The following is a 25,964-nucleotide window of genomic DNA, read 5'->3' as shown; positions in this document are numbered from 1 at the left end:
TTCATATTATTTTCTCAAATTTGATGAGGCAATTCCATTCATATTTCATAAAGTCTACAATATTATTAGAATTTTTAAAAAAATACTGAATGTCCAAAAACGATTCATACACCAATTGATATTTTTTTTAGATAAAATAATATGTATGAGTTGGAAACTCACGTGTATCCAACGTGTAACGATACTCACGTGTAACTCAGTTGAAATTTTAATATCTGTTGAACTTAAATATTGTTCAGATATAAAGCATATACAGTAGGGTGAGGAAAAAATGAAGTTTGCACATTGGCTTTCTAATAGTGCGGGATTCTTGCTCCATAGTAAGTATTTTGAATATCAATATTTATTTTTGTTGAAGTCTATTATCTTAGGTGCCACCAGCATGGTTAACCCTTTTCTTTCTCAAAATTTTCCGAATTTTAGGTTGGCGAGCAAGGAGGCTAGAGAATGGTTGATATCCTGCCAAATAATTGCCTTATAAACTTGAACTAAAAAGAATTGAAATGGAGAGTACACTCTGTAAAGAAAAAATAGCGACACTTGCTCTAATATGGTTTTCTCAACATACTTTAATCAATATGGATTTTTACATGAATTCCTGATAATATTACAAGGCATATTCCTAATGAGCAGTTCATTCTTAATACTTGCGCCAGAGTTTCAGGTTTTTGACATGAATTTAGTGAATTTATATGCATATATAAGTAGCTATGTGTGTTTTGAGCAAAATCGTTTGTAGGAAGAGTAATTCATAAAACTGAAAAAGATCAACAACAATAGCATAAAACAAGAAATGGAATTTCTTTAGGGTAAGACATATTGTGTGCAAACATCGAGAAGTACGATACACCAAACTAGTATTTTGTATGTGCACCATGGGCTTCCCGCATTGTTAACAAAGCTATTGCAAAATGCAACCTCGATATCACGGAATAACACCCGGATTATCTGTTCCTTGAATTCCATTCTATTTGAGATAGTTGCCTATTGAAATTTCTACTCATATTGATCCACAAATTTTCAACTGGATTCATGTCGGGTGAGTTTGTAGGCCACACGAGTCTCTAAATAGTCATATTCTTGAACAACGTATTAACAATTTTGGCTCGATGACATGAAGCATTATCGTCCTGGGAAAGGAAGTAGTCCATATTTTCTTCAGAAAAGTCATCTTTAGCTGTTGTAAGAACTTTACGTACCAGAATTTGAAGATATTTTCGTGCATCAAACGATCCTTCACATATATCCGTCGTTCTGACGTCTTTAACGGTGAACCATGCCCATATCATCACTCAGTAACTGAATATTTGAATCTCTTAAACAAAATCCTTGTCAAGTTCCTTGCTTGTTCGTATCCACCACTATCGTTTCCCACTATTCTAAACTTCTTTTCAATGAAGAAAACGACATGCTTTCAGTTGACCTAAGTCCAAGTTGCATATCGACTCACAAAACTACATGTTGAAGTCCTCTGTGTTTTCGACTTTCTACGCGTTTTTTTCTTTGTAATAACCTCTTCATACAGTCAAGACAATACAGTTGTACAAGTAACTGCAGTTCCAAGATCATGTCAAACTACAAAAGTCATTTTTGGGGAAATCACTCATTAAATCTGTGGTGCTATTGATTTCATTTAGCAATCTGCTCTGGGTGATGCTTTCTTTTTTCTTTCACACTGTTGACGAAGGGATGATTTGTTATGCTGTTTCCACTTGTGAATTACTCTTCCTGCCGTAGAATGATGGATTTTCAGAATTCCATCTATTCCTTTAGAGATTTGCCACAACTCACATTTCTTACCCATCTTATTTGCTTACAGTCCACATGCAGCAAAAATATCACACACAAACAACACTGCACAACAAAAATTTTGCCACTTGACACACTGTCCAAACAATGAGAAAGCAAAGAACAATCATAAAATGCTATTTACCTCAGCCTACACATCACAAATGCAATGCAGAATTCTTACTACAATAATTTACGAGACGCACTCAGTGCTATCTATCGAAAATACTACTGATACACAAACAATTGACAAGCGATGTCCTACACCACAGGTGTCACAGATAACGCAAATGAACTATCCCACTCTTCATTTCCTTCTATTCCTATTCTAACGGGCTGCAACTATGGTTTTCTGTGTAAGTTAGTTTGAGAATTGAGGTGTCGCTATTTTTTCTTTACAGAGTGTATGTGTTATTATTCTGCCACAGCATTTTACAACACGTAGAGTGAAAATATTTCAAATTTTCGTTGAAAGTGAAAAATTTCACTACATTTCTAAACTGGAATATTGTTTACATTCTCGCCTTCGTCTCCATGTTGCTTAGACTCCCATTCAGCAATATCATACAGCAGAACCACAACCAGTGAATGTCTGGCCTTTTCAAGAGCCAACACACACATAATACAAGACAGAAATTGTACAGCTAAATCCTACCACTAGAGAAATAAAACGACACAAACATGGAAGAACACAGACTTGGACTTACTATCCCCTCCAACGCCCTCTCTGAACCAGAAGAGAAAATCAACCTCAACGGCGAGAATATAACTGCTCTTACAAAACAAGTGTCAAAACGAAAAGAAAATATTAATCTGCATTTGGATGAAGCGGTAAAATTGCTCAACGCCCTTCCAGCCCTTGTGATGTTAGTAAACCTATGGCAGAGATGCCGACAATCCTCCTTTCCGATTATGTTATTATAGAGAAGAAAATATCTATCGTTCATATGATCTTTCAGTGTTCGTTAACGCCTGTTTATCGTCCGATAGTCATTTGCTCATTCACTTTGCTGCTTACGTCTGTCCATTAACAGTAGCCTTCTTAATCGCTAACAGTAGCTTCTATCTCGTTCTGTATCACCTGTTACGGTATTATGTAGTGAATAACTACGATTTCTTTTAATGTGGTCAAAGTGAACAACAATGGAGTATTCTCTTTACTCATAGGTAAGTGTAGTATATAGTATCTCCCTCATAGTGTTCGACTCATGTGATTGGCTTAATTATGCCTTTATCATTTCGTTCCCAGATCCAAGTTATTTGTTTAAAGTATATAAATTAGCCTCTTACCGCTTGGATAGCTCATCTGACAACTGAATGGAGCATCAAATGTGTGTGTTGTGTGTACGAGAGAGAGAAAGAGCAAAAGGCTGTTCGTCTGTGGCAGCCTTCGACTATACATCGTTTTTCCATTGTGCTTTCCAGTAAAGGGACAGGTTCAAGTGGGACTTTCTTCACATGTAGTACCCACTACATTCTTGATAATTTTGTTTTATAATATTTTTAACTTTAATACCTTTTCTATTATTGATCTGGCCACTCTGAAAAAAGATCCATCTTCTGTACGGAAAAAGGAAGTGAAGTAGAGGGGTGAAGCAGCGGAACAATGGCAATGCTTCCAATGAAATAGTGGTGCGAAAATATTGAAGGAATCTTATTTTCCTTCTCAATGTTAAATATTTATAATATGCATCGTTAATATTGGTAGGTAGCAGGGGCGTCATTTAGGGGGGGCAGGGAGGGGCATTTGCCCCCTGAGTTTGAGATGTATATAGATTTTATCAATAGAATAGTAGTAAATCAGTGAGAAACGCGAAATTTTACTAATATCAAGGGGGCTTGTCCCCCCCAAGCAAAATGTGAAATGACGCTCCTGGTAGGTAGGCTTAGTATTTAAAAGGTCGAAGGGCATGATAAGTGATCGTTAACAGTGTGAAATTTGTAGTATTTTGATATTAGAGAAGTCCATCATATTAAGCAAGTTTAGCACATGTTTACTGTTGAGTGAGAAGTGACTTTCTCTGCCTGAACTGCAATTAAAGTGACGTTGTCGGTACTGTGAAGTTCATAAGCTATTCCTGGATATTTTTCTTCACTTCTTCGTCTATTGAAATCATGCGTGCGTAAATTTTTAGCGGAGCCCAATGCCCTTTCGACCTTATTCGCGCCTTCACATTGTCATGCCTACCATCTGCATAATGTATATTAAGCACTACCTAATTTCAAACTTCATTAAAAGTATTACAACAATAATAGTGTTATTTTCTAAATACTATAAGAAGCAACTGTTTGTTCGTCGTCTACTTGTTCTAGATAGACCATAAAAAGCTATCTTGTTTTTCTCTTCCTATATGGACTTGCACCTGACTTTGATGTGGCTATTTACCAGGCATGTCCACATTTGCCTCCTTGGATTTTAAGTGGTCTTCCTACATCAATATGGATTTGCAACGAATGGTAATATGGATATTTACTGAACTTGTCTGCATTTACCTTCTTGGATATTAAGTGATTTTTCTCCACCAACATGGACTTGCACCTTGTTGTGACATGATTATTTACCAGCCGTGTCTGCATTTTGCTTCTTTGGATGTTAAGTGATATTTTTCTATCAATATGGAATTGTAGCGGATTGTGATATGGTTATTTGCCAAGCGTGTCTGCATTTTCTTCCTTGGATGTTAATTGTACTGGCCTACCTTTCGACTAAGCCTATTATTATGATATGTGAGTTTTCGTCTTTGTGGAACAGTCAATGATTACTGGCATCCTTATAAGGAACTATACTTTTGGTCGCTCTGCCTTCGCACTGAGATATTTTTATTAATTATGGAACTCATGATTGCTTAGCTCGTATACTAAGCTGTTTATTCTTTATGGAGTATCATTTCTGCCAGATCAACCATTGTATTCAGTCATTAGTTATTTATAGATCTTTCGTCATGTGTCGCTTAGCACTTGAACTAAGCTGTTCATTCAAGTAACTATCTTACTGGTTGGCTTAACCTTTGTATTAAGCCGGTTCTTGAGCTTTTTACCCGAATTGAAGCTGTTTAATCATTTAAGAAAGTGGATTTTAGTAGTTAATTTTATGATCTTTCTCGCCTTGTATCTCTATCGGGCTACAATCGGTCGTTTGAAGTGTCTACGACTTATGTTGAGAATGATTGACTTTCATATCAAGCCTTGTAATGTCTATAGGCTGTTGCGTTTGTTACAAGTAATTCAGCTTCTTTTGCGTTTCGTCACTGAATGCGACGTTAAGTATTGATTGTCTATGTCCTCTTCTGCTGTGGAAGATTACCATGAAGTGCCCACAATTTACATTAATAGAGCCAGAGGTTGGTATTAAGCTCTTATATATCTACATGTTGATGCCTTCATACTAAGCTGTACGAATGCGTCAGATTTTTGTTATGGATGGCCACGCTACGTATTATGTGCCCTCGTCTTCTTTCGACGTGGAATAATGTTCTGAAATGTACACTATTCACCTTACGTGTGTTTATTTGGCATATCAAGCCTTTTATGTCCACAGGCTTGCGCCTTCATTCTAAGTGATTTTACTTTATCTGTATCTTATTCCGATTTGTAATCAGGGGCGTCATTTCAGACTTCGCTTGAGGGAGGCAAGAGCTCGACCGACATAAGACTTTCACGTTTTGTACTATTATATTAGTAGACAATCTATTAAAATATATGTATTCCTCAAACTCTTGGGGTGGCAATTGCCCTCTCCTTCCCCCCTAAATGACGCCCCTGTTTGTAACATTGAGTATTATATACAGCTTCAAGTTAAGTATCATTTCTAGTGTCGTGTCGATCATGAACGATTCGATCATTATGCACGAATCATGGCGTGAATCAAATGATTTATGATTATTGCTAGAAATGATTCTTGTAATGAATCATTTGTACTTTCCACTGCATTGCTTGCCGTGATCGAAATGAATTGAGAATCACAAAGTGCCAGCTTGTGTGAGAGAATTGGTAGAGTTGCTTCTGCAAATGCGCTTGCAGTTCACGGGGAATGTGAAAAGAAAGAATACCGTATGCGCGCTTTTTCTTCCTGCTTTCGTAGATGCGTGCGTTTTTTTCTTCTTCCTGTGTGGTAGGGTTGCTTCTTGCGAAGAGAGGAAGCTGCGTTGTTAGAAGCAGATTACTTTCAAAATAAACTTTTCTGTTGCTTGCTTCTCGTCGTGAAGTACTGACAGTATTGCTCAATTAGATGTAATACGATTTCGTAGTTAGTTTCAACATACATTTGATGATCACTTATCTATTTTATCAAGATGCTGTACGTATATTGGATAAAGCTATTACTATCACTTTCAACTGCACTAGCCAAAAGAGGTCAATTTTAATGTTTAATGATCAGCTCAAAGTATTATATTATATTCAACCTAAATACAATATTTACACAGAAAAAGTGCATTGTATACTATTTGTACTGTACATAATGGATTTCACAAATGTATATACATGTATAGAAAAACGAACGTAGATTCTTTCTGGGAAGATAATGCATTGCATCTTCCAGTAGAAACACTTGTCCACATGCAACAAAGCTTAGTGGCAAGGGCGCCGATTCTGGGAGGCCCGGACCCCCTGAATGTTCAAAAGTATTTTCATGAATATTCAATATTTGGCATGATTTGAATTAGTCTTAAAATCTTTTAGACCCTTGTCTGCAACCAAACACACCTTAATCTTCCCCCAAAGTTACAGAGAAATCGGAGTTGTTTAGTGGATTTAAGAGGACACTCCATTAAGAGGATTTAATAGATTTTTAAGTCTTAATTATTATTAATATATAATATTTCTAAATTTAATTATTATAACACAATACTCATCTATTTAAATTCTCGAATACTTCTATAAATAATTATTAAATAATAAGATGCCTGATTAAAGGATTATCGTGATAGGATAAATCAAGTATTTCAATATACTCTTATTACACCTAAAAGAATTAAACTTTCACCCTCGATATCAAAAATCAACGTGCATCGTACACTAAAGTGTAGAAAGATAAGCTAAGATAAGCTAGTGGGCTCATACCCCGCATATGAAGATTACTCTTCTTTTTCTAATGCTCACTAACCCTAAAACTCTTTTATTCTCTACAACACTTGTGTTAGGAACCCTTATTTCCTTAACTTCTTCATCATGATTTGGTACTTGAATTGGTCTCGAAATTAATCTCCTATCATTCATCCCCCTAATTTCAAAGACCAACAATCAACGTCACACCGAATCTGCTTTAAAATACTTTTTAGTACAGGCCATTGCAAGATCCTTACTTTTAATAGCAATTATCCTACTTTACATGGGGCTGCAAACTACATATTATTTAATCACTATTTCCTTACTCTTTAAAATAGGAGCAGCCCCTCTTCACTTCTGAATACCTGAAGTAATAGAGGCTATACTCTGAATAGACTGCATTATTTTAATAACATGACAAAAATTGGCGCCCCTCGGCCTATTGTCCTACAGCTTAAATTCTACAAATCTAATCTATCTAACCTTAATCTTATCTCTAGTAGTAGGCTCAATCGGAGGTTTAAATCAAACATCGCTACGCAAAATCATAGCATTTTCATCTATTAACCACACTGGCTGAATACTCATGGCCCTTCTGCTAAGTGACATAGCCTGATCTCTCTACTTCTTATTTTACGCCTTACTTTCAATAATAGCAGTCACCCTTTTTGCAATAAACAAAATATTTCATATTAATCAAACTTTCTCTAATAAAATCATTGTAACAACAAAATTAGCTATCTTTACTAGCCTTTTATCTTTGGGGGGTCTTCCACCATTCTTAGGATTCTTACCTAAGTGAATCATCATTATAAAAACTGCCGAACAAATATCATTTATTATTCTCACCCTAATAGTAATAACAGCACTAATTACTCTTTTCTACTATATACGAATTGCTTATGCTGCTTTCATCATTAATCATCATAATCAAACATGAACATCTTTAATGAAAAAAAGTCTAGAAACATCAATTAGATCGATATTCATTATTATTTCACTAAGAGGCATAATTATTTTACCTTTAACTGTCAACATCCTTTAAACAAAGACTTTAAGTTAAAAAAACTAATGGCCTTCAAAGCTATAAATAAAAGGCAACCTTTTAGGTCTTAGTATATATTAACTACTACTCCGGAATTGCAGTCCGACATCATAAATATTGACTATAAAACCTAATAGGAGGTTTATTAACCATAAATAGATTTACAATCTACCACCTAATACTTCGGCCATCCTATTTAATTTTACTTGCAACGATGATTATTTTCTACAAATCATAAAGATATTGGTACAATATACTTGATCTTTGGGGCTTGAGCAGGAATAGTAGGAACATCATTAAGTCTTCTCATTCGAGCAGAACTTGGCCGACCAGGTAGCTTAATTGGTGATGACCAAATCTATAACGTAATTGTTACCGCTCATGCTTTCATTATGATTTTCTTCATAGTTATGCCAATTATAATTGGGGGCTTTGGTAATTGACTAGTTCCTTTAATACTAGGAGCACCTGATATAGCATTCCCCCGCCTAAACAACATAAGATTCTGATTATTACCGCCTTCATTAACCCTACTATTAACAGGAAGAATTGTAGAGAGTGGTGCGGGAACCGGATGAACTGTATATCCCCCTCTTTCCAGTGCCATTGCCCACGCCGGAGCCTCCGTTGACCTTTCTATTTTCTCCCTCCATTTAGCTGGTGTATCCTCAATTCTCGGAGCTGTAAATTTTATTACAACCGTAATTAACATACGAACTCCTGGAATAACTTTAGAACGAATACCATTATTCGTTTGATCTGTAGTAATTACTGCCGTACTACTTCTTCTATCCCTTCCTGTATTAGCAGGAGCTATTACAATACTCCTAACTGACCGAAATCTTAATACTTCCTTTTTTGATCCTTCAGGAGGGGGGGGATCCAATTTTATATCAACACCTATTTTGATTCTTTGGGCATCCTGAAGTTTACATTTTAATTCTTCCAGGATTTGGTATAATTTCACATATTGTAACCCAAGAAAGTGGTAAAAAGGAAACATTTGGCGTTTTAGGAATAATTTATGCAATATTGGCAATTGGATTCCTAGGATTTATTGTTTGGGCTCATCATATATTCACTGTTGGTATAGACGTTGATACTCGTGCTTATTTTACTGCTGCCACAATAATCATTGCTGTTCCTACAGGAATTAAGGTATTCAGATGAATTGCCACACTTCATGGAGCACAAATAACTTACTCACCTTCAATCTTATGAACTTTAGGCTTTATTTTCCTATTTACTGTTGGAGGTCTCACGGGAGTTGTATTAGCAAATTCATCCTTAGACATTGTTCTCCATGACACTTATTATGTAGTAGCACATTTTCATTATGTACTATCTATAGGTGCTGTATTTGCTATCATGGCAGGACTTATCCATTGATTCCCTCTATTTAGAGGAACAACAATAAATCCTACATGACTAAAAATTCAATTCCTAGTAATATTTATAGGAGTAAACATCACATTCTTTCCTCAACATTTCTTAGGTTTAAGTGGGATGCCTCGCCGGTATTCAGATTATCCAGATGCCTACACTACATGAAATATAGTATCAAGTATTGGCTCATTCCTTTCCTTCGTCGCCGTACTAGTACTTGTAATTATTATGTGAGAAGCCTTTGCGAGAGCTCGACCAGTAGTCTTCTCAGACCAACAAACAACATCTTTAGAATGATTCCAGAACTTACCACCAGCAGAGCATAGCTATGCAGAACTTCCCTTATTAACAAACTTCTAAGGTGGCAGATAAGTGCATTGGGCCTAAGCCCCAAACATAAGAATAAACATCTTCTTTAGAAATGGCCATTTGAAATCAACTAGGACTTCAAGATGCAGCGTCCCCTGTAATAGAACAAATAGTATTTTTTCATGATCATACAATACTCATTGTAACTATAATTACAGTCCTCGTAGGCTATTTACTAGCCTCTCTCCTACCAAATACATATATTAACCGTAATTTACTAGAAGGCCAAACCCTAGAAACCATTTGAACAATTTTGCCTGCTATTACACTAATCTTTATCGGCCTCCCATCTTTACGACTCCTATACTTACTAGACGAAATTCATCAGCCAGCAATTACTCTTAAAACAATTGGACACCAATGATACTGAAGTTATGAATATTCCGACTTCTCCTTAACAGAATTTGATTCTTACATAGTACCCATCAATGAAATAAGTCCTAATTCATTTCGTCTTCTAGATGTGGACAATCACATCGTATTACCTATTAATATTGACATTCGTATTTTAATTACCGCTGCTGATGTTCTTCATTCATGGGCTATGCCTGCCTTTGGTATTAAAGCAGATGCGACTCCAGGACGTTTAAATCAAGTAGCAGCTAATATTACACGCACAGGCTTATTTTTCGGTCAATGTTCAGAAATTTGTGGTGCAAATCATAGTTTCATACCAATCGTTGTTGAGGCATGCCCTCATTCAGTATTTATTAACTGAATAACAAAAATAATACAAGAACTTTCATTAGGTGGCTGAAAGTAAGCAATGGTCTCTTAAACCAAAAGATAGTAAAATAACAATTACTCCTAATGGAAAAATTAGTTAAATTATAACGTAAGCATGTCAAGCTTAAATTACTACTTAATAGTATTTTTCTATTCCACAAATATCTCCCCTAAAATGACTCATCTTATTTATTATATTTTCCTTGTGTTACCTCTTATTTGCATCTATTATATATTTTAATTCAAATACACCTCATCCTTCCTTAGATAGCACTAACATTAAAAAAACAACCATAAACTGAAAGTGATAACAAATCTTTTTTCAACATTTGATCCCTCTACTTCAATTATAAACATATCATTTAATTGACTTAGAACAGTGATTGGACTTCTAATTATTCCAATCCCATTTTGATTCTTGCCAGGACGGCCAAACATTTTATGAAACAAAATTACCTTAACTCTTCATAAGGAATTCAAAACTATTCTTGGTCCCACTAGCCATCAAGGAAGAACCTTTCTATTCATTTCTTTATTCTCCTTCATTCTATTTAATAATTTTATAGGACTATTCCCTTATGTATTTACCAGCTCTAGACATCTAACTTTTACATTAACTCTCGCCCTGCCCCTTTGAATAAGTTTCATAATCTATGGCTGAATTAACCACACTCAACATATATTTGCACATCTCGTTCCTTCTGGGACTCCGGCCCCTCTCATACCTTTTATAGTATGCATTGAAATAATTAGTAACATCATTCGACCTGGAACCCTAGCTGTTCGATTAATAGCAAATATAATTGCAGGACATCTCCTCTTAACCTTACTAGGTAATACAGGTCCTTCTTTGTCTCTTTCCATACTTTCATTACTAATAATTGGACAAATTACTCTCCTAATACTAGAATCTGCTGTCGCAGTAATTCAATCATATGTATTCGCCGTCCTAGTCACACTATATTCAAGAGAAGTTACTTATGTCAGCACCACAAAATCACCCTTACCACCTTGTTGACCAAAGTCCCTGACCACTTACTGGAGCTCTAGGGGCCCTAATTACAACCACAGGTCTCACTAAGTGATTTCATCAATATGACCCTTCCCTATTCTTCCTAGGGATACTAATTACATTATTAACCATAATTCAATGATGGCGGGATGTGACTCGAGAAGGAACATATCAAGGATTGCACACTATACAAGTTACATTAGGACTTCGGTGGGGCATAATCCTATTTATTATTTCTGAGGTATTCTTTTTCATTTCATTTTTTTGGGCCTTCTTTCATAGTAGATTGGCACCAACAGTAGAAATTGGATCTTTCTGACCCCCAACAGGCATCGTTCCATTCAACCCAATGCATATTCCCTTACTCAATACTGCAATCCTACTCGCCTCAGGGGTCACTGTAACATGAGCTCATCACAGATTAATAGAAGGTAATCACACTCAAGCCACTCAAGGTCTACTACTTACAATCCTCCTTGGCTTATATTTTACTGCTCTACAAGCATATGAATATTATGAAGCCCCATTCACTATTGCAGACGCTGTTTACGGCTCAACATTCTTTATAGCAACAGGCTTCCACGGTCTTCACGTTATCATTGGTTCTACATTCCTAGCCACTTGTTTATTACGCCACCTCTTATCACATTTTTCTCCTACACACCATTTTGGATTTGAGGCTGCCGCCTGATACTGACATTTTGTAGATGTAGTATGACTATTCCTTTATATTTCTATTTATTGATGAGGAGGTTAGCCTATTTAATATATATAGTATATTTGACTTCCAATCAAAAAGATCATTTAAATGAAATAGGCAATTAATACAGTTCTAACAACTGGTCTATTAACTATCATTATTTCCCTAATCGTTATAGCCATTTCAACTCTTCTTTCCAAAAAAGTTATTAATGACCGAGAAAAAAATTCTCCCTTTGAATGTGGATTTGACCCTAAATCATCGGCCCGAATTCCTTTCTCATTACGATTCTTCCTTATTGCTGTAATCTTCCTCATCTTTGATGTAGAAATTGCCCTTCTACTCCCAATAACAATTACTATTAACAATACTAATACATTATCCTGATCTCTCGTTAGATTAACATTCCTAGTAATTCTCCTAGTGGGCCTTTATCATGAATGAAATCAAGGATCTCTAACATGAGCTGACTAATAAGATGGGATAATAGTTAAATATAATATTTGGTTTGCATCCAAAAGGTGTTGCTGTCAACTTATCTCACAAGTAGGAAGCAAACAATTGCACTCAGTTTCGACCTGAACCTTTGGTCCCTTGACCCCTGCTTGTTAGTTGAAGCCAAAAAGAGGCATTTCACTGTTAATGATACTACTGGGTATTCCTATCACCCCAACTAAGGAGATGTGAATAATCAAGAAGAAGCTGCTAACTTTATCTTTAGCGGATTGTACCGTTAACATCTCTTAATATAAAATAATTATAACCCCCTTAGTATAAATATTACATTACCTTTTCGAGGTAAAAAAGAGAGTGCTCTTCTCAGGGAGTATATTTAGGGAACATAATTCTTCTTAGTATCTTCAATACTATGCTTTCAATATAAGCTACCCAAATACACAAATATAAAAAAGCAAAGGAAAATTGTAAAGATTAAAAAAATTAATAAATACATTTTAAATAAATTATCCTGTGAATGTTGAATTAATATTGAACCGTCCTTAAAACTACTATACATCCCTTGAGCACCAAGACATTCTCTCCACCCTTGATCAATGTTATTATAATATGCACCCCCTATATATAAAGGTAATTTAATAATATAATTTGTTGATAAATAAGGTAAAAATCACATGCTTCCTATTATTGTAGAACTAAAATAAAATTTCATACACACTAAAGACTGTCCAATAGAATAGCTTGATAATAAAATACCAACTCACAAACCTACTACACTCACAAGTAGGGCACCCATTTTTAGATGTAAAGGTAGAACAACACAATTAACACCAGGAAAAATTAGTCAACTCAATGTTGCACCTCCTAAAATTGCTATTACTACCAATCCTAATATTCCCTTACATATAACTCAACCTTCATTATCACTAATAGAATGAATATTAACACCCCCAAAGCCCTTTCCTGTTAAATAAAATCTTAAACGTACTGAATAGCATACAGTTAGGCCTGTAGAAAAAAACAATAAGAAAAAGCTGACTACATTAATTAAAGATAAAGAAGAAATTTCCAAAATTAAGTCCTTAGAATAAAATCCAGCTAAAAATGGCATCCCGCATAAAGCTAAATTAGCTACATTTAAACAAGATAAAGTGAGTGGTATCTGACTTACAAGTGCTCCTATTCTACGAATATCTTGTGTATCACCCACACCATGAATAATTGCTCCCGCACATAAAAAAAGTAATGCCTTAAATAAGGCATGTGTCAATAAGTGAAAAAAAGCTAATACAGGAAATCCCATAGAAAAAATTATTATTATAAGACCAAGCTGGCTTAAAGTAGATAAAGCAATAATCTTCTTTAAGTCATATTCGTAATTAGCACCGATGCCGGCTATAAATATTGTCAATCCTGATAATAAAAGCAATACATCTCCTATATAAACACTCAATAAAACATCTCTAAAACGAATTAACAAATAAACTCCAGCAGTTACAAGTGTAGAAGAGTGAACTAATGCTGATACTGGTGTAGAAGCAGCTATTGCTGCTGGTAGTCACGCAGAAAAAGGAATTTGTGCACTTTTCGTTATTGCTGCTAAAATAATCAAACTAGAAATAATTACTATCTCATTTTTATTTAAAACTCTATGTAAATAAAAGACATAATTTCAACTTCCATAATTTAATATTCAAGCAATAGCTAGTAAAATTGCTACATCCCCAATACGATTAGAGAGTGCAGTCAACATACCTGCATTATAAGACCGCACATTTTCATAGTAAATTACTAAACAGTATGATACTAATCCTAGTCCATCCCAACCAAGTAGGATTCTAATTAAATTAGGGGAAACAATTAATAAAACTATTGAAAGAACAAATATTAATACGAGCATAATAAACCGATTAAGATATCGCTCAGATCCTATATATTGTTCACTGTAATAAATTACTATTCTAGAAATATAAAGTACAAATCTTATAAACATAAATGATATTCAGTCAAATAGAAGAGTTATAATAATTTTATTTCTATTAAAAGAAATAACTTCTCACTCAATAAATACACTATATCTATTAATTAAAAAACTCAAGCCTATTATGAATAAAAGAACACTTATTCTATTTAAAAAGACAAATCTAGTCATACAAATTGAAAAAGGTCAAACCATGGCCTAAGGGCAACTAAACCTTCTTTAGTTCCACAAACTAAAATTTTATTCTAAACTACTCAAGCAGCTACAACCATAAGAATCTCGGTCCTGCAAAAAAAATTAATAAATTTAAAGGTAACCAATGTAATATTAATAATAAATATTCTCGCACACTCCCTCCCCAACAAGAATATAAATTAGAATAAGGTATCCCATGTTGAGTATATGAATATAAATATAGTCTATAGGCAGCTCTAAAAAAAGAAAGCAAGGCTAACCCCAATATACTCAATCAAGATCAACCAACAATTCTATTTAACAAACTAATTTCTCCTAATACTCACTGTCCGCTATTGTGAGTGCCTCGTGTGGGGCTGTCCTCTGTGAGGAAGAGTGTTGGGTGGGATCTCCTCTACACCTATACTACACTTATACTTTCTTTTACATTTACACGTACACACATCCCCTTCTTTTTTCTACACTTTGTTCTTTTTTTCATTTTACACTTCCTACTTTCCTCCTTGTTCAATTTGGCTTTCAGCCCTCTTTCACTGTCTGAACTTCTTTCCCGATTTTGACCTTTTCTGACTTTGACCTTTTTCCCGATTGTGTCCTTTCTTCTCTATTGTGTCCTTTTTTATTCATTTTTTTCCCCTGAGTCATAAATTCTTCATGTGAGGTACATATTTGACAATTTTGCATTCTTAGCACGCAGGATTGCGAGCTGGTGCACCCACCTGTTTGACCGGTAATGGTTTACGACAAGACAAGAAATTTTAGCTCATCCGCATAGTATTGTCATGAATGAATGTATTCAAAAGTACAAACTAGAGAAGGTAAGCAATAAGGAGTGAAGTAGATAAATACCTTATAATATCTATGTAGGGTAATAGTATACATGAGAACACCCTGTCTTCCGTGCGCGAGGATACTTCATATTATATATTTATACGTTACCAAATTAAATCACTGCGTTGTCTTCATTATTTATACTTAACATTCTATTTTTACTTTCTAGAATAAATTTTGTTGATTTCGATTCGAAAAATGTTAAATATTTTTTAATTTATATCATGATGCAGACCAAAATCCTTGTTGCATATAATGTAATGCGCTATAGCATATAAAGTACAAGGGCAAATAGGTACGTTCTTTTTTATTTTCGTATCAGTGGATAAGTAAATGAAAGTGGGTTTGTTACCCCCTTTCTAAGTTCGTAGATACTCAATGAATAATCCCTAAAAGTATGAGCGTCCAGCTTCTTCTTGAACTCAGACGGTCTTACGTATACTATATCCCTATGTAGTTTTAGAGTTATTTTGGGGACCACAAGAACATCCTTTCAAAAACTCAAAACTGCTAACTAGCTAGGCACAGATTTATAATATCGGTACATGCATGAAAGGATGAGTGCTTTAAAAACAATTATTTCAGTGGCATTACTCAAGCTGACGGTTCTATCAAATTTTGACACTCTTAGTAGAGCATGCAGTAAATGAAAGGCTCCATTACTACTTGTGAATAACTTCAGTAGGGCTCCGTATAAATAATGAGGACGTATGGCATAAAAACTACACTACATAAAGGGGGACACGGTGGCTCAGTGGTAGAGCGCTCACCTCCGGTGCTTGGGGTCCCTGGTTCGATCCCAGCTCGCGCCGTATGAACTTTGTGGTGGACAAACATCGTGCTCGTGGGTTTTCTCGGGGTTCTCCCGTTTCCTCCCACTTTCTTCATTCCACCATTTCATTCATTTCTCATCTTCCCCGTCTCCTTTAGCCTAATCGGCATAACCGTGGGACGTAAAACTTAAAGATTTCATTTTTTACACTACATAAAACACGAATCAACTTGCGTTAGGTAGCTACTAAAAAGCACGAATGCTATTTAACCAAGTCGAGAATTGAGCGCAGCAGGCGGGCAAGAGTGGAAGCAAGGGGATGCGTCCGTAGGGAACAGGCGCATCAGCGATCGGAGTATACGCATAAAGTAGGATAGTGAAAGAGCACACTTACACATGCAGTACTTTTAGTTGAGTTGATTTTGAGTTTAACGTCCCTTCCAGCAGCGAAGCTATACAAGACGGGACCTACTGATTAACGTGGAATCCGAACCACTGGATATAGTACTTTAACGTCATATTTTAGCTACATACTAGCTGAACCTGCGCTTTCTACTCAGCGTCGCGTTTACATGTGAAGGGTAAGGGGAAAAAGAAGGAATGTCCATGTGTGTGCTTTAACCCGTGCTTTGGCCTATTAGTTGATGACTTTTGGTACTATTTGACTGTATATGTCATGCATGCATAGATGTTGAAATGTCAATATAGAATGGCAAAAAATTTGACTAACCCTATTAATTTGTACGCGGTTTTCAGTATTGAAACGCCGTTTTCTCGAAAATGCACTTTTGTGACGTTCCTTCTTTTTTTCCCTTATCCTTCATATGAGCGTGAATCTTCTCGTCATTCCTTACAACATCTGTACATGTTCCTTTACAGACACAAGCGAAAGACGTCTTAATAAAAATCTGCAAGGGGTACCATAAAGATTTTTTTTTTTTTAATACCTCGCACCGTTTGTAAGATTTGAGCCTACTTCTGGTTGGAGTTTCTAATTCTTGTATACAACCCCTGTATACAATTATGTTGTGTTGTAATGTATAACTCGTATTATATGATGCTAAGATAACTGAGATATTTGAGAAATAACTGGAATCTGTCTCTATATCTTAGTATATTAAGTCCCAGAAAATGTTGTATTCTGTATTTTAGGCAGTCCTATAATCATGTTTCTTAGTAACTTTCAAAATTGTAAATCAACATTATTTGGAAATTATTCTAGGCTGCATATCAATATACTAAAACATAAAGAAATAGAAGTAGCCTAAATTGTTTTTAGTGAACAGCCTAGAACTTGGTCTAAATTTATTTCATAAGCTTGTTTTGTAACCTGAAACTATTTAAAATAGGCTATTAGCCTATATTCCTATTATAGTCAACACACAAAAATGTCAGAATAACATCAGTAGTTATTTCCACTTTGCTTCTTAGTTATTTTCTTGTAACTCAACCAAATATTAATTTATATAATACATACCAAATAACGAAGACTTCTTTGTTTCACAACTGCACTCCTTCATACCTCAATATCACATACGGAAAGCTGGGGACAACAGGTGTCTCATAATTACCCTTTAAAAAGAAATTATGAGACAGCACAAATTTGACATTTACTCTTCAATTTACGAGATAACAGGAAATTTCTTGACAGCAAATTGTTACTCTATTGGCACCATAAACTGCTGCCTAGGTTAACTGTTTTCAAAACTAATTTTAGCTGGGTAAAGTGGAAAAGTTGTGAAAGCTGTCTCATAATTACCCTCACTAGAGATGCAAAAAAGCCAGTTTAAAAAAAAAAAAAAAAAAAAAAAAAAAAAAACGAGAATTTTGGAAATTTTGGCTGTTTTCATTTTCATGATTTTTCTGTTTAAATAGCTTTCTTATAGTATACTCTAAACTTAAATAAGATTCCATGACCTAAATGCCATATTTCGCTCTGGAATTCACCATCATGATGGATGGAGCACATGGTTTATGAATTAAAGTAAACATAAAGTACGTAGTACTTGAGGGCAATTTTAGAAGCTATTTAATTTAATTTTAATTTTTGAATTATCGACATTTTTTTCTTCTCTAAATCATTTCTTTTTAGTCATCCGTGTTTCACTTCTTAGAGCTTAGTACTCTAGCTTCTAGCACATAATTAAACTTATGTTTTTCAATATCATCAAAGCGTACGGTTTTCAATATATCTGTCAGAGCTTACTTCCACATTTCCGTTATACTGTAGCTGTGCAATGATTTAACAGTCATCTTCCGGACACAACCTTGAATACCATTTGATAAAAATAATCAGTATCGGATTTAGAAAAATATTTGGGAGGGTTTTTCCTGAATATTTTTTTTTTTTTTAAATTCCTAACTTTTATTTAAGAGAAGCTTAAGTTTACGAGTACAGGCATAACAAATATTTCGTTTCGTTTGTATATTCAGCTATAATCTTCCAGATACAACCTTGAAGACCATTTTATACTGATAATCAGTGGCAGATTTAGAAAAGTATTTTCGGAGGGGCTTTTCTTATTAATGCTTAGTTTTTCTAAAAATTCCTAATTTTTTATTTGAGGACAGCTTGAAGTTTATGAGTAAAGGCAAAACAAATATTTAGTTTGTTTTAGAAATTCCGTAATTTCGGGGTAGAGGCTTCAATCCAGAAGACATCCCCACCCTAACCCTCATCGCAAATCCATCACTGCTGGTAATTAATAATAACAAAGATTTAAAAACGATTAGAAAGTAAGTCGGCCAGGACTCACAGTACACGCACTATCTCTCTACATTCACAGATGGAATTAAGAAAAACTTTTGTCAAAATGGTCGAATGCGGGGTTGAATCCCGGTCTTCACGATAGAAGCGCGAAAGCTAACCTTTCACTCATGTTTGTTGTGCATAACTTAAATGTATTCTCTCTCTCTCTATAGCCACAAAAGCTCTCCATTGACTTCTGTCCTTATCCAATTCAATCCAGTTTCTATTCTGTATTCCTATTTCTGTTAGATCCATCTTAATATTGTCCTCCCATTGGGCCTAGGTTTTCCTAATAGACGTTTCCCGATTGGATTTCCAGTTAAAACTTTGAGGGCGTTCCTTCTTTCTTCCATTCTGGCTACATGACCTGCCCACCTGAGCCTCTTAGACTTGATGACTCTTAACGATGTTTGGTAAACCGTATAAATTATGTAGTTCGTCCTTATGAAGTTTGCGCCATTCCCCATTCCCGTTCCTCTTGGGTCCAGATATTCGTCTCAGAATTTTATTCTCAAATAATTTCAGTCTGCGTTCTTCCCTCAGCGTAAGCGGCCATGTTTCACAACCATAAAGCATGACAGACATGATTATCATTTTAAATATTTTAAGCTTCAAATTCCTTGACAGAATTCGCGACGACAAAATATTTTGAACTGAATAATAACAAGAATTTCCTGATTTCAGTCAACATTTAATTTCTTTGTAGGTATGATTTGGGTCTGGTAATACTGATCCAAGATATTTGAAAGTATCCACTGTGTCGAAAGTATTAGTTGATATTTTAACGCATTCATAATTTGCCGTATTACGATCCTTGTGAACTTCTTTGTATTTAGATTTCTCTGTATTTATACTCATGTCCCTGCAAGCGTTTAATAAGGCCTCTGCATTTCTTTCGATTGTTCTCTTATCAGATTTACATCATCAGCATTCTCCATAACCTGGTAAATACCATTCTACTCTAGGCCCTGGTTCCTATCTTTGATTTTTCTTATAGCGTACTCCGGAACAAAGCTGAATAATAACGGCGATAACGCATATCCTTATTTCAGGTCAATCTCGACGTGGAAGCTCGCATTTTTCTACTCAGACTTTACTCTAGGATTCATGTAAACACTTAATAAATCCATCTTTTATTAAGTATTCCAAATTCTGTAAGAATGTTGTACAATGTTTCCCTCCTAACCGAGTTGTAAGCCTTTCTAAAATCAATAAACAGTTGATGTACTGGGAAATATATTCCCATTTCTTTTCGAGTATTTGTCCAATGGTAAATATCTGGTCGATTTCGACTAAATCCACACTGATATCTCCAATAATTTCATCTGCGTATGGGGTCAATCTTATTAATAGAATGTTAAGAGAAATGCCTCGATAATTATTAAACTCAATTTTGTCGTCTTTCTTGTGAATTGGAACAGTGACTGATTCTTCCACTCTTTTTAAATGTATACATAGTTTTTTTTTTTAAAAAAAAAAAAAGTTTTGTAACGATATGTTGAATTTTGTTGTTTAAAATTCAGGAACCTTCAGGACTGGGTAAACCGTGATGCTGGTTATATATTCTACAGCTTAGGAAACCATACGCTCAGATGAACCGTCTATTACGTATATAATCCATGAACAGAAAATTCGATACTTTCCCGATTCTGAACAAGCTTAAGGAACAGTCAGTGCATTACAGAATGTGGAGCTTTACCGATTTTGCAGATCCGAAGCACCTGATAGGTGGTAACAAATTATTACGCATGTGATCAATCAGTGAAAAATTTGTTCGAAATATTCATACAATGTATATGAACGTTAAAACTTAACTGAAAAATTTCAAGAATGTACAGAACCACCCGAAACGAAGCTCTTGATGTGCAGATTTCTCTCAGGTTTTTCTTTATTTTGCTTCAAAAAGAGTGTGTGATTTTTGAAGTAAAAATACTACATACAATTTTGCTAGTTATTTGTGTATCATTTTTTAAAGTACTTATTGTATATAAGAGATACATATATTTGTTAATCCTTTGGAATTCGTAATGTAAATATGTTAAGAATTTTAAAAAATCTTCGAGGTTTCATATTATTATCTGCATCAACCACTAAGTAAATGAGTTTTTTTGTTGTAGAGAAGCGAAACAAAGTCTGCTGTATCAGTTTAAAGCAAAGTTTTGTAAAAAGCCCAAAATTTCCCAAGCAAAAAAGCGAAGCAGAAAAAAACAGAGCTTTTTTTCAAAAAAGCTGTTTTTTTCCGAGCCCTTGCATCTTTAACCCTCAGTGACCCTATATTAAAAATGTAAAAACTTACCTTGGAGAAATAAACCAACCTAAATCTAAACTTTGTACATTCAATATATACAGTATATATACAGGTGTATATATATGTATATATATATAATACCAACACGCAAGCACAAATTCTCCGAAAGTCTATTCGTTGACACTTCAAAAATCCATGATTCGGATATCCTATTTCACGATTATACTAGCTTTTACATTTCCTTTAGATGCTTTCATTATATCAGAAACTTCTTGGTAAATCGATTCTCTATGGAATGCATCATAAAAAAATAATTAGGAGACAACTTTATGAAGCGTTATGATTATTTATTTCGCATTTTGTCATAGAAACATCATTAAAAATAACTCAAGTCATTTTGCAGGTTCTACAAGTATTAGAAGTAAGTACATTGAGTAACAAATTATAAAGGAACTTACGTAGTAACTAGAATTGTTTGAATTCAAAAAGAATTCTGAAAGAACTATAAATTGAATGTATAAAATCGTGTGTGCCACAAACGATAATAGAATAGAAGCTTCTGTCCATTCGAAACTTCTGTTAGAAAAATATTCGTATAGAAACAGAATATTGGTTACTTTTTATCTAATCTTTCTTCTTGCAGCAGCGCTCATATTGCTACACTACAATAGGTATGTTGTTTGTATCACTCTCTCCTACGCGTCATTGTCTCATGTTACTTCGCAAACTTCCACCTTGTCATAATTAAGTGTAACACGTAGTTGACTTTTGTATGTCTTGTTTCGAATTACGGCTGGGAATATATAGTTATATTTTTAGTCTTATACTAGATTAATAATTCCACATAATTATAGCCAGCATTCCCGGAAACATTTGATTTGTTTGAGTAAGAGTTTAACGTCCCTTCCCGTTTAGCACTGACACTAAACTTCACTTGAAAACACCTGTCCTTTTTATCAGTTGCACTGAAAAATTTACTACAGAATTTAACAGTGTTAGAATTTAACATAATTCTACAACTGATACTACAGAATTTAGAGTTTTTCGGATGACTGTTGTAATATTTCAAGAAAGTCCTCTTCGAGGATGAATATAGAAGGAAAGAAAAGCAGCAGAAAGGACGTTACTCACGAAAGACTAGAGAGGGCGAAAAGTACAAAAGAAGATAATAATCATTGTTGGATACAAGGTTAATGCTTGTTTTTAATTAGTAAAAATATAATTACTGATCGATACAATGGGATGCACCCATTAAAAGTGCCTGAAAATATCTGAAATATTCAACAAGGGTTTCAAATTCAGCGTTCCTAAGAAACAATGGAACCTGTTTGAATTTATCGACGCTTTAGAGAAGGCTGCTAAGTTAATGTCAAAATTAAACCAAATACATAGCGTTAACGGCATCGCGCTCAATGAAGTGAATAAAAGAAAGTAAATGCTCTACTGGAGGAGACGTGGATAATCGATTTAAATTCAGCGAAATATCTAAAAACAAATGCTCCTTCGTTACTTATTATTTTCGCACTCCTAAATTCACAAAGATGGAACACCATTAATGCCCACTATTTTGGATAGAAATTTCCCCACTTATAAAATTACTCAATGGGTAACTAGTTTTATTTCCAAACATTCAAGTGATTTCAAATATCCAGTTAAGAATAATATGGATGTTGTGGTGGACATGTGTAATTCTATCTCCACGAGCCTTATTATGCAGTATACTCAGCAATGGCTGAAAGGGAATAGCTTGTAAATTTTAATTATCTATGAAGTCGCCAAAATTCATCACAACTTTGGTTTGAAAAACTTGGTAAATAATAATAAGTGGTTTGACGATGGTGAGTCCATTGTCCTCTCTTTCTGCCAAATGTCAGATACTATAGATTTGTTGATGACTGCATAGTCATTTACAAAAAAAGTTGAGGTCTTAACAGAATTTTTATCAGAAATAAATGGGATTAACTGTATCTTAAAACACATCTTTGAAAAGGAATGAACGAGAGCAAATATATAGCGTAGGGTATGTGGAATTTTCAGGGCACCTTTCGTTCAGGTGCCTGACCCTCGAGCGTAGATGGAGACAATTTTTTTTTAAGTATCCTTTTGATAAAAATATCGGGAAAGTCGCATGTCATTCGAAAGTTCTTCATTCTGAAGACAGTGAGGTATATTCATGTGATTATATACATACACACTTTCAGAAAAACTAATCTATCTTTGTATCTACTAACGTACGTGAATGAAATATTTCCAAAAAATATATTCTTGGATAGGCAGTAGTTTGATGTACCTTTTGTGCAGGTTATCAGGCCCTGGGATCCACTAGAAACACCCAAATGAAGAAACATATCTTCTGGAACAATTTCCTTGAATTTTGCATCCTTGAGGCATGCATGTGGTACCACTTAAGAGCTTGATTCATTCTGAAGACAATCACATACGAACCGTGAATGGAGGGTAATTAGGGTGCGAGTAGGAGATTTCTAAATTTCTTTCTTCTAAATTTCTAAATTTATTTCCTTTTCTTAAAATTTACTTTCGCCTAATTTTTAGTAATGTGTAACTCGAAAATTGTTCTTATTTCATACCTAATACCCGTAAATCGGAAATCTTAAGTTAAGGGAATTTTTCCCGGCAACCTGGACTCCACTAGAGGCGCTCAAATAAGGGAAATAGAGAGAAAATGGGAATGTGCAAAATAACGTCTTTCCTAATAACTGTAAAAAAAACTTTAAAAAAATAAAAAAAAAAAAATCAGAAAGCATGTAGATTTGACTTTTTTTTTTTAAGAATGTATAGTAAAATTAGAATGAAATCTGTAAAAAGATTGGAAGAGCCTTGAAATTTACAAAAATAAACTGCAAAAGAATGATGAGGAAATTTTCGTAATGGAGTTATTTTAAGGTTGCTGTAGCAGGAGATATAAAAACAGAATGAAACCATTATTATATTTAATTACTATAAAGTTAGGAACATCACATATTAAAGCAGTACTTGCCAAAAGATTAGCATTTAGAAGGTAGAAATATTTTATTTTGAATTGAATTTTTTAAAAATTTGGTGTAAAAAGGAACATAATGAAGGGGTAAATAGTAATGTAGAGTAAAAGGGAACAGCAACATGTAATATTATTATTTCTTACATATGTTACTCTCTTAGCCTGTTATAGAATGCTATAATACTTGTTCGTCTGCTGGAGATTTCGGATTAATGTCAGTAAGAACCAATCAATGATAGAGGTTAATAGAGGTAAAGTATCTCCTACTTAAATATTTGTATTTATTTAGGCCTATGACACACTTATCAGAAGAACAAAACTACTTGGAAGCAAAGTTACATTTGAGACCAACAAATCCAAATGAAAACGAACATTTTACAGTCGCTTATGATAAAAACTGGTGTATTGTTAATGTCTTAAAGGTTCTACCAAACGAAAGAATGTATAACGTGAAATACTTGGAAAGGCTGGATCAAAAATTTCGCTTTCCTGAAAGTGTAAATTAATCGTTTATTGTTGTGCTTATATAAATCCATGGAATGACTGAGATTAGTAACAATATCTACTCCGCTTGAAATAAATAAATAAATAAAAACACTTTCAAGAATTAGAAAAAAAATCAATTCCTAAAAATAAAGTTACTTCTAGGTATAATTTTACGCTGCTAGAATTATTTATTTTATATCTAGAATTATTTGCTTTTTTTACTTATAGTTAGAGAGGAAAAAAACTTCTCTTTTATGTAATTTATAATTTCCAAACTAGGAATGAAAGATATATAAATACTATATAAGACTTACTTTGCAATAAAACTAAAGATTTTATATCTAAATTGATATGTCATTAATCTGCTTTAAATTTAATTTCCAAATAAACATCTAAAATGTGTAAATCTTGTGTCTTTGGTTTCCCGTTGTTTGCTACTTTCTTCGTGACGGACACTTTTCCCTGCATAAAATTTGATCCAATTTCAATTTTTATGAAAAGAGAAAAATATTGGAAAGAGAAAACTTGCTCCATATTTGTCTTTATACCCAAATAATTGAAGAAAGGATAGAGTGGCTATTCCTAATTTCTCCATGACAGGGAATAGATTGGAATTTACACCTTGTTTTTATTTTTTTATTTTATTTTATTTTATTTATTTATTTATTTATTTATTTTTGGTGGAAAGACTACAGTACAATTACTAATACAAGAAATATCATTTCAAAAAATATATCAAAGGAAATAATAAACAAATACTTATTTATATTCACATGGATAATGTATATTGAGCTGGTGAAAAATTAAAACTTCCCTACTTCCCCTAGGTTGCTGGAAAATCAATACCGTAAAATTTACAAGAATATCTCCGAATTTTATATTCGAGTAGTGTGTAAGTGGTATCGTTCAAAAAGCTAATTTGTTCTAAAGATAATGATGTATTGACCAAGAATCGAAGGTAATTGGGATAGGAACAGGAGGTTACGAAATAAGAGCCTACAATTTTCTTTAAAAAAAAGAATAAAAGTGACTTTAACACATTCGTTGCTACGTGTATGACCGATGGACATGTCAAATCTGTTTTGTGGACCACATGTACCACCTGTGGTACACGCACATTACTCTTTTAAGTTTCATGATTCACTAGTGGACATGAATTTAATAAAGTTGGGGAAA

General features: G+C 34.2%; 1 protein-coding gene and 1 pseudogene across 2 annotated transcripts in view; both read left to right on the top strand.

Annotated features, from left to right (window-relative positions):
* The window catches only part of LOC145686103 (putative RNA/DNA demethylase ALKBH6), a 61,577-nt gene that overhangs the window by 13,835 nt on the left and 21,778 nt on the right, over positions 1 to 25,964 (top strand). The window contains exon 1 of one of the 2 annotated variants that reach the window (XM_081759052.1): positions 15,372 to 15,522. The exons of the other annotated variant lie outside the window; for it this stretch is intronic. Coding sequence (XP_081615178.1) covers positions 15,487 to 15,522 — 36 coding nt within the window. The 5' untranslated portion in view covers positions 15,372 to 15,486. Of the gene's footprint in view, positions 1 to 15,371; positions 15,523 to 25,964 lie in introns of those variants that run through there. 2 annotated transcript variants of the gene reach the window in all.
* Positions 9,687 to 11,341, top strand: LOC145686100 (cytochrome c oxidase subunit 2 pseudogene; annotated as a pseudogene).

This window comes from Thermobia domestica, chromosome 5 (assembly GCF_964235325.1).
Source record: "Thermobia domestica chromosome 5, izTheDome1.hap1.1, whole genome shotgun sequence".
In the NCBI taxonomy this organism is placed as follows: domain Eukaryota; kingdom Metazoa; phylum Arthropoda; class Insecta; order Zygentoma; family Lepismatidae; genus Thermobia; species Thermobia domestica.
The sequence above is the reverse complement of the archived record's forward strand: the minus strand, read 5'-3'. Positions and strand labels throughout refer to the sequence as shown.